Source organism: Theobroma cacao, chromosome 8, assembly GCF_000208745.1.
Source record: "Theobroma cacao cultivar B97-61/B2 chromosome 8, Criollo_cocoa_genome_V2, whole genome shotgun sequence".
Classification (NCBI taxonomy): domain Eukaryota; kingdom Viridiplantae; phylum Streptophyta; class Magnoliopsida; order Malvales; family Malvaceae; genus Theobroma; species Theobroma cacao.
Window position 1 is genome coordinate 17,617,401 of NC_030857.1, and position 8,588 is coordinate 17,625,988.

General features: G+C 31.7%; 2 protein-coding genes across 2 annotated transcripts; one reads left to right on the plus strand and one right to left on the minus strand.

Annotated features, from left to right (window-relative positions):
- LOC18593046 lies at nt 2,143-5,288 on the plus strand. The gene is made up of 3 exons (XM_018126196.1): nt 2,143-2,500; nt 3,533-3,675; nt 4,952-5,288. Exons 1-3 carry the CDS (start codon nt 2,368-2,370, stop codon nt 4,964-4,966), a joined length of 291 nt encoding a protein of 96 aa, XP_017981685.1. The 5' UTR covers nt 2,143-2,367; the 3' UTR covers nt 4,967-5,288.
- On the minus strand, nt 6,066-7,669 carry LOC18593047 (carboxymethylenebutenolidase homolog). Its single transcript, XM_007020070.2, has 3 exons — nt 7,435-7,669; nt 7,035-7,318; nt 6,066-6,702 (listed from the first exon to the last, which is right to left on the minus strand). The coding sequence occupies exons 1-3, from the start codon at nt 7,558-7,560 to the stop codon at nt 6,174-6,176; spliced, it is 939 nt and encodes a 312-aa protein (XP_007020132.2). The 5' UTR covers nt 7,561-7,669; the 3' UTR covers nt 6,066-6,173.

Consider the following 8,588-nt stretch of genomic DNA (forward strand, 5'->3'; position numbering starts at 1 on the left):
ATTTTTATATTATATATTTTATTTTAATGTTTTTTATTTTAATTATAACGTTATAAAATATTTTTAACAAAGTAATAAAGTTGAAGGGTAAAAGTGTCTTTAAGAACATTGCAGAGTGCAATGTAATGTGATTGCATTGGTTTTGTACTGCAATCACATTACATCTCTTGACTGTAATGTGATTGCATTGTAATCTTACATTGCAGTGGTCTGTTGCAAAACAAACACTGCAATGTAATTTAATTGGACACATTGCAGGGAATGTGCTCTCACTTCCCTCATACCAAACGCTAACGAAAGTGTCGGATAATGTTTATTCAAAGAACAATGTCAATTAATCATGTGTTATTTTTTAAAACTCTGATAAATAGTCTTTAATTTCATATTTAACCTTGTTTCTTGACTTTTTTTTTCAGTTTTCCTTTTTTATTATATTATTAAATTCTCCTCACATGAAAGTATTTAAGAACATCATTTATTTTCTGGAAAGAACTCTATTATCCGATTTATTTGATTGTTTATGGAAGAGGCTTTGATTTGATTGTTTTTCTTTTCATGCCATTATTTCTCCCTCAATTTTTCATTTTTTTATTTTCTAATTTTTTATTTTTAATTTTTTGCGATGTTACTATTATCCCAACTTCTTACCAATTATATTTTGAATTATTTATTCATTTCATGACTTGAAGACTTGCCAATTTTATGCAATAGCAAATGAAAACTTTTATATTGATTTTTTTTATCCTAACACTTTGATTGAATTTTAGAAATATTTTATTATTTTGAGAATTTTCAATAAATTTGTCAGTAAAATTTCCTTGGAAGATTCTATCATTTGTGGACTTTATTTGCTTGAATTATCAAAATTAAAATGTATGTGATGTGATATGAACATTTTATTGAATAAGAAATTAAAATCTTTTTATTGATTTTTTTTAATTTTTTCGAAACTTTGGTGAAACTTTAAAATGTTTTCCGCACTTAAGAATTTCAAAAAAAAAAAATTTAACCTACAACTTCATTGAAATTCTATCATAGGTTTAATTTCTAATTTATAGAGTATTTTATTATTATATTTATTATTTTTTATATTTTATTAATTATTTAGAAATAAGTCTTCTTGTAATAATAAATATGAGATTTCCCCCATCACTTTTGGTAAGGTCCCATAATCATTTTCACTTTGAAAAATTTAAGAAAATCACCACCTGTAACTTCTTTAAAATTTCCCATTTTAAAAATATTTATTCTAAATAATTATATTTTGAATGAAATTAATTAATAATTTAACACGATTTTCATTATTCCTAAGTAGCATTTTTTAAATAGTTTCATAGGTTTAAATGTGTATTTAAAAAAACAAATGTTATTTTTATAATTTTTATTATTCAAAGAATTTTTTTGAAATAATTTCTCAAATTTAAATATGTGCATGCAAGAAAGAAAAGATAAATAAATAAAAATGGAAATAGAAACAAAAATAAAAAGAGAAAAAGGTCAAATTCCTTAAACGGGTTTAAAATCCAAATCAAATAAGCTCTTTATAATGAATGATTGATTAATTTTTATTAGTAAAAAATGCTATTTGTCATTTTATATACACATGACATTGATACGTCATTGATGTGAAGGATGAAAAATGTCACATTGTCATGTTATCATACCAAATTAGTAAGTTATATCACATTGTCATGTTATCATATCAAATTAATAAGTCATATCATCATCAATTATGATACACCAACATATTACATTATCATAAATTATGATATTTTAACATGTCATATTAACGTCACGTTGAATAGAGTAACAAATGACAGTTAGATTAAGTCAATCATTAGTTATAAGAGTTTATTTAACTCAAAATTGAAGTATAAACATTTATTTGGTTCAAAATAAAAATATAAAAGCTTGATTGAACATAATAAAAATATAAAAATTTGTTTAAATTTTTTAAAATAATTTAGAGACTTTTTTTATATATTATGTCTAATAAAAATTAGTTAAAGTATGTTAAGAAACGCTCTCTCGGTCCCATTTTATTTTTCTCTTGTTGATTTTTTGTGTGGAGTTAACTCATTTTTTATCATTATTTATTTTCTAAAAAAATAAGATTTGCAAAACAGCTAGCCCAAACGTAGATTTGAAGGCCCAGATTTGCCAGCCCAAAATGTGGAACCCTAGACCCGAAAAAGTAAGGAGACGGACAATTCCCGAATTCGCACAGACGAATGCCAAGGAAAGGCAAAGAGCGCAACGATCGTTACCTAGCTAGAAGCAACGTAGCGGAAGAAGAAGGAATCAAAGGAACAATAAGAGGAAGAAGAAGGAATAATTATAGTGGTAATTGAAAAATAAAAAAGGCAAATGGCAGAGGACAAGGACTTGATGCCGGCAAAGTATGACGTTAACGCAAAATGGGACGCCTGCCTTGATCTGACTGTCCGCCGCTTCGTTTACTCATCCTTGGCTGGCGCTTTTGGCGGCCTCCTTTTCTTCAGTTCGTCTCTCTTTCCCCCAAATTGATTTCTTTCAAGACATCGTTTTTGAACTGCTCAATTGCTTAATTGTTGAAAAGAATTGTAATTAATTAGAATTTAGCGTCTTTAAGTTATAGATTAAGCCAGATGCCCAAACAGTTGATGGTTTTTGGATCTGTGGTAGTTCTAGTGATTGCAGATTGGTCTATTAGGTTCTAGAAATGTCTTCTGAACTTCTGGCTGCCAGCCAGCAGTTTTGGATAAGATGTGATACAGCGATATCTAATAATGTCTGAAATTGGATGGAGCTATGTCTGTTTTGAATGCCAAGGGTCTTGCAATTGTTTCATTAGATTGTAATTAATTAACTCAGTGCCTTTGGTTTTGTACCTGCAACATGGAATTATGTTCTGTTAGTGTTTGCTTTTAAAGTTTACATGCATGTGCATCCTCATTCATAGATATGGATGTAGATATTTAGGCACATGCATATACATGAACATACCTGCTCATTAATATACATTTAATTGGAAACATTATAGACCAAGTGGCTTCCTTAAGGATCAGTGTGTGATCGATGATACCATATCATGCTCTTATCTTAAGATATTTGAGCAGTGATTGCATCCCTATGTGTGCGTCTTACTTCACTGACTTGTATTCCAACAGCAGAACTAGCTCCTGTTAGAAGCTAAATTTTGCCATCTTTGTAGATTGCCTAGAATTAATGATAAAGTGGATTAAGGTTTTGCTTCGCAGCGAGGATGGAAAGGGAAAGGTTTTAAATCTTGTGTTTCATGACCACCTTCCTATTTTGTAGCTTAACCATTGAGTTTAAATTTTTCCTTCCTTCCTCCTTTCCATCCTTCCTACCAAGAAAAGCCTAAACATTTAAACTGACTATGCGTTTTAACTTTTATTGTTTGGTCCCTTTGATTACATTGAATTTTTTTATGGTAGTCTTCTACCCAAGCGTTGTTAATTCTGTGCTTTCTTTTGTACTTTCCTTCCTTGAATTCATAATATTGATGCATTTTGATTTGTCATACCAGGGAGTCCAGTGACTCGATGGGCAGCTGTAGCTTTTGGTGCTGGGATTGGAATTGGATCTGCATACACAGATTGTTCTCGTATTTTTGATGGATCTTCTGCAACTTTGGCTCCTCCTAAACTTGCAGATGCTCCTGCTCCTCAGGTAGGACTAATGTTTTATTCAACTAAGAGTTTAATCTTTTGGACCGCTTCCTTTTCAAGGTCGTACTTTCATGTTTTAGTTGTTTTTAGTGGTTATCCTTTGTCTATACAAAAGTTAAAATTTTCATAAACTTGTTAATAGTTTTTAAGGTGTCAAATGGGTGGATATGCATCAGCAATAGTAGTGCCATTCTGGGTTAGGTTATGATTGCCCAAATTACATAACTCATTTATGATTTCTTCAACTTCAACACCCATTCCCAACCAATGATGTTAGAGCCATATAGGAGTCAGCAACCTGAATCAAATAATTTGCGATGATGAGAAATTTTATCCTAAGATAATTTCTTATAATAATAACTAGAACTAAAAGAGAATGATGTACTGTAATAGTGTGATACTGATGGATCAAATTTACACACCAAGGCATATTTCATAAATTTTTAATATAGGAAGTTGGAGTCTTTTTGGGATACTGAAAAGTTGGTATGTGTCAGTTATCTGATATTTTGACATGAACTCTTCTCCTAAGGTGCATGTGAGCTGTTTGAGTAGAGTTCTTTTGGTTATTGCAACTTGCTTATAGGCATTAGCTGAGAAAATGGATGGGAAGATATCTTTAGGTCAATTACCTACTCAGTGTTATACCATACTATTGAAACATTGACAAGTATAGGGTGCTCTCCTCTCTTCTCTCTCTCTCTCTCTCTCTCTCTCTCTCTTGCCTCTTTTTCTTGGAGTTCAACAAATCCTTAAGCCATCTCTCTGGTGTATATTTTTCATCTTATTTATTTTTAATAACTGCTGTGGACTTAAAACAACCATTATATAGTATTAAACAACTGTTAATTCAGACAAGGTAATCCTAAAAGATGAAATTTCTCAGAATATTAAAAAACTAAACTAGTTGTGAAATGTTTAGAGAATTTTAAACTTTTATGAAAAGCATTTAGATGGAAAGCTTTCTGCAAAATCAATTTGGCTGCACCCAAGGGAAAAAATTAGTAACAATGCCCAAGCATAGCCAATTGGTGCTTTGCCACCCAGTCTCTTGGATGATAATTATGTACAGCCTTGGCAGTTTAAGCACTAGTTATGTCTGCAGTAGATGTCAAATTTTCTGACACTTTTAGTAGCAGTCTATTAAGTTTGACTAGTTTTCAAAAAAATCAGTCTATGAAAGTTGTTTGTCAAATTTATTTTATGTGAATTTTACTCAATATATGTTGCAATAATCTCTATAAGAAAGTTTATTTAGTTCTCTGTCTGCTTTCCAGGATGGACAGGAGTGAGTTGATGTTTTGAAGTTCCTCTAAGTTGACAGTTTAAATTCAGAATTTTCACAAGTTGATATTTCTAGTCTTTCTTCCCCAGAAATGTCTTGAATTTGTAGTACAAACATTGTTGTTGGTGGGTAAACAATTATGATGCACCAAAAATTTGGTATCAATCCTGTTTTCTTTTGTTCTCTAATTATATCATGAGCGAACACAATTTGGAGGGGAAAATGAAAATAATTCCTGTTGCAGGCTTGAATTTTGTGTGATCATTGTTAAGAGTTGTACTTGTTTGGCCTGCTGAGTGCTGTCTGATATGTGAAGTTCCTTTTCAGCTGCCTTATTGCATAGGAAAGTTAAGGATGTATATGTAGGTCTTAATTTTTTAATCTCTTTATCTTATATTTATTGTAGGTCATATGTTTTTTCTTCTCCCAGGCCCCTATTTTCTGCTTTCTCATTTGGGTCATATGGGACAACTGGACAGAATGGTCTTTTGTGGCTAAAATTTGGGTAGACAGTACAATATTAAAGGATGTAGAGAATCTAGATTAGCTTTTCAAATTATTAGTGGAAGAGAGGCAGAGAAGGCTTCCCCAAATTCCTTTAATTTGAAGAGTTTAATAAGATTGGGAGTTTTAGAGGATTGTGGATGAATGCAATTAGTTCTCGAAGAACCTCATCGTTTTATTAAAATGTTGCTCAAACTAAAAGTGTCCCTTCCCTCCCTTTTTATTCTCTTCCTTCAATCTAAACAAAATCTTAGAGCTTGTATCACCCTAGTTTGTGTGAAATGGAGCAAGCTTTGCGTAAAGAACCCAAATTATGGTCAATTTTTTACGCATATTGAAGCTAGACAAAACACAGTGGAAAGAGGAGAAGAAAAGGATGGTTTTAAATCTACTTGTCAATAGCAGAGCTTATATTGTTCTTGCTTTCTTATCCTTTGTGCATGGAGATCAAAATTTCCTCCAAACCTCTCTTGGGTGGTAATTTGAGGGTTCAACCGGGTGAAGAGCCTAGAATCCTATGAATGCTCAGTGGGCCTATTTAGGTTCGGATCGAACTGAACCGATTTTCACTAAATCATCCAAACCAGGTTGCTATTTGGGCATGTACATCAATCTCCGAGAGCATGGTAAGAAAGATGCAGTAGTCATAATCAGCTGTACCAATTCTACCTCTAACAACATACAACATAACAATAAACATAGTTGCAGTCTCAGGTATTTACAAGGAGGCCATCATGTAGCCAATTTCTCATCAATGTAAAAGCCTGCTCTGCATCTCCATCCTCTTCAGGAGATCCAGGTCGATGTGCAAAGGCATGACCTCTTCCTTTGAAGATTACCACCCTAGACCCCTGGCCAATGCTCTTCTCAAACTCACTCAAAACACTAACTGGACAAAGCGGGTCATTGTCCCCTGAAATGAACAAGACAGGCACCTTTACTTTAGATGCTGCAGATGGGTCCATCCTGGTTCCATAAAATGAGACAGCGGTGCTGAAATATGCACCCTGGTCTGCAGCTAAAACGTCTATGACTCGGCCACCTCCAAAGCAAAACCCAATAATACCAAGTTTCTTTGAAATTCCTGCTGCTGTAAATTCATCAACTATCCATTTTGTTGAGGTAGCAATGTCCTTTGCAACCCTCTCCGGATCTTGGCTAGCCAACCATTGTTCTAACACTGTTCTCGGCCGGCCCTCTGCCCAGGGATCCCCACGAAATAAGTCCGGAACAAGGACGCTGCAAATTTCACTTGAATATTAGGGTATAATATTCGAAAAAGTTACTGAATTATTTAAAAATTTTAAAATAAATTTTTATTAAATTGATATGATTAATAATTAATTGATTATCATTAATTAAAATATTATTTATTATTTTATTTTTAGATAATATTAATATAAATGATGAAAATGTGACATGGTCGTGTCTATCACATCACTAGTATCATCTGACTGCATGCAACATTAAATTATATGCGATATAAAGCGACATTCGGATTAAATAAAAAATTAAAGATGGGATTAATAAGCAGAGGAAACCTTTGGGTGTTTCAAGGTTAAGAAACATACTTGTAACCATGGCAGGCAACTTGGTAAGCAAAATCTCTGGTGGCTGAATCTTGGAACCCAAAGATATCAGATAAGAGCAACACACATGTTCCATTGTTGTTCTTGACAGCCTTAAAGAGATAAGCTTGGATGTTATCATCGCCTTCCCCGATGGAAAGCTCCACCCCATTCACCAACTCACATGCTTCATCATCTATGTCGTCTTCCACTTTCACTGCACTGCACCTCACTCTCTCAGCAGAACTCCTACCCGATGATCCCCGGCAATTTAAATTGCAGTTTCTCTGAACATAAACTGAAAGGTTGGAGTCAGAATTTGCAGATAATTTCTATAATGATCAATTAATTAAAGAAACAAATGTTCAAAAAGAAAGAGTTGAAAAGGACAAGTGAACCGTACAAAAGTTGAGAGGAAGCGGAGGTGATGGTGACGACTGTGGCGGAGCGGGAGAGAGCTACTTCTGGTTGCGCAAAGGGAGGTGGAGAGCACGGAGGATGAGGAGGAGGGTGTTGAAGCCAGCCCCATATCTTCTTCTGCTTTTGCGTGGCGGAAGAGGGGAGAGAAGGAGCGTTGCACATGTGAAGGAGACGGATGAGCGAGTGATTGACTCAAGATATTTTGGTTTTGTGGACAAAATATCTCCTCACAACAGAAGCCCTTTGCTCACTAACTGCCATAAAAAAAAATTCATAAAAAGATAATTAATATTTCAATTATTATATAATTAAAATTTTGTTTTAATATAAATTTTATAAATTATTTGATATTTTTAGAATTAAAAATAAATGTTTTAAAAAAATTTTATTGAATGCAATTAGATTTTATGTACAAATTGGATATATTTAAATATTTGGATAAATTTCTCATACATTTTTATAATATAATATTTTATCACACAACATTACAAAATGTTCTGTTCAAATAAAATTTTTGTTTTATTACTGTTCTCAAATGGGTAACATTGTTAAAATTTTTTTTTTTTTAAGAAAGTTGATGGGGCATGTCAATGGGTATTTTATTATAGGGTATTCACAATTTAAATAGCTGAATAAAATTGATGCTAATTGGACTCAAACCCAGGTAAGGAAGGAAAGCACCCAAACTCTCTACCATTTTGACAAATAATTTTTTTATTAAATGTTGACAAATATGTTAAAAATATAGTTAGTTAAATTACTAATGTGATTATATGAATATTTATAAATAAAAATATTATTAGATTATTAATTATGTTTAAATAATATGAATATCATATCATATTATAAAGGAATATAATTACAATTATATACATTTTTAATAAAAATGTATTTACTTTTTATTTTGGGTTAAGATGACAAAAATTATAACTTATAATATATAGATTTAAAGAGAGTCTTTGAATTTAGAATAGTTTTGGAATCTAACTATTTTTTTAATTTCATGTAATTAAAGATAAACTTATATAGTTAATTAAATTAATTCATTAAACTATGATTATTAATTAACTTGAAATGTTTTTAAATATATATATTATATATATTGAGTAATATTATAAGAAATATAATTACTATATT

Bases quoted from the DNA above. Each gene is read 5' to 3' on its own strand.
- LOC18593046 (XM_018126196.1), top strand. From the start codon at position 2,368: ATGGCAGAGGACAAGGACTTGATGCCGGCAAAGTATGACGTTAACGCA. The intron at 2,501-3,532 runs GTTCGTCTCTCT...TTGTCATACCAG, and splicing joins TGGCGGCCTCCTTTTCTTCA to GGAGTCCAGTGACTCGATGG.
- LOC18593047 (XM_007020070.2), bottom strand. From the start codon at position 7,560: ATGGGGCTGGCTTCAACACCCTCCTCCTCATCCTCCGTGCTCTCCACC. The intron at 7,319-7,434 runs GTACGGTTCACT...GTTTATGTTCAG, and splicing joins TCCGCTTCCTCTCAACTTTT to AGAAACTGCAATTTAAATTG. The intron at 6,703-7,034 runs GTATGTTTCTTA...TGAAATTTGCAG, and splicing joins GTTGCCTGCCATGGTTACAA to CGTCCTTGTTCCGGACTTAT.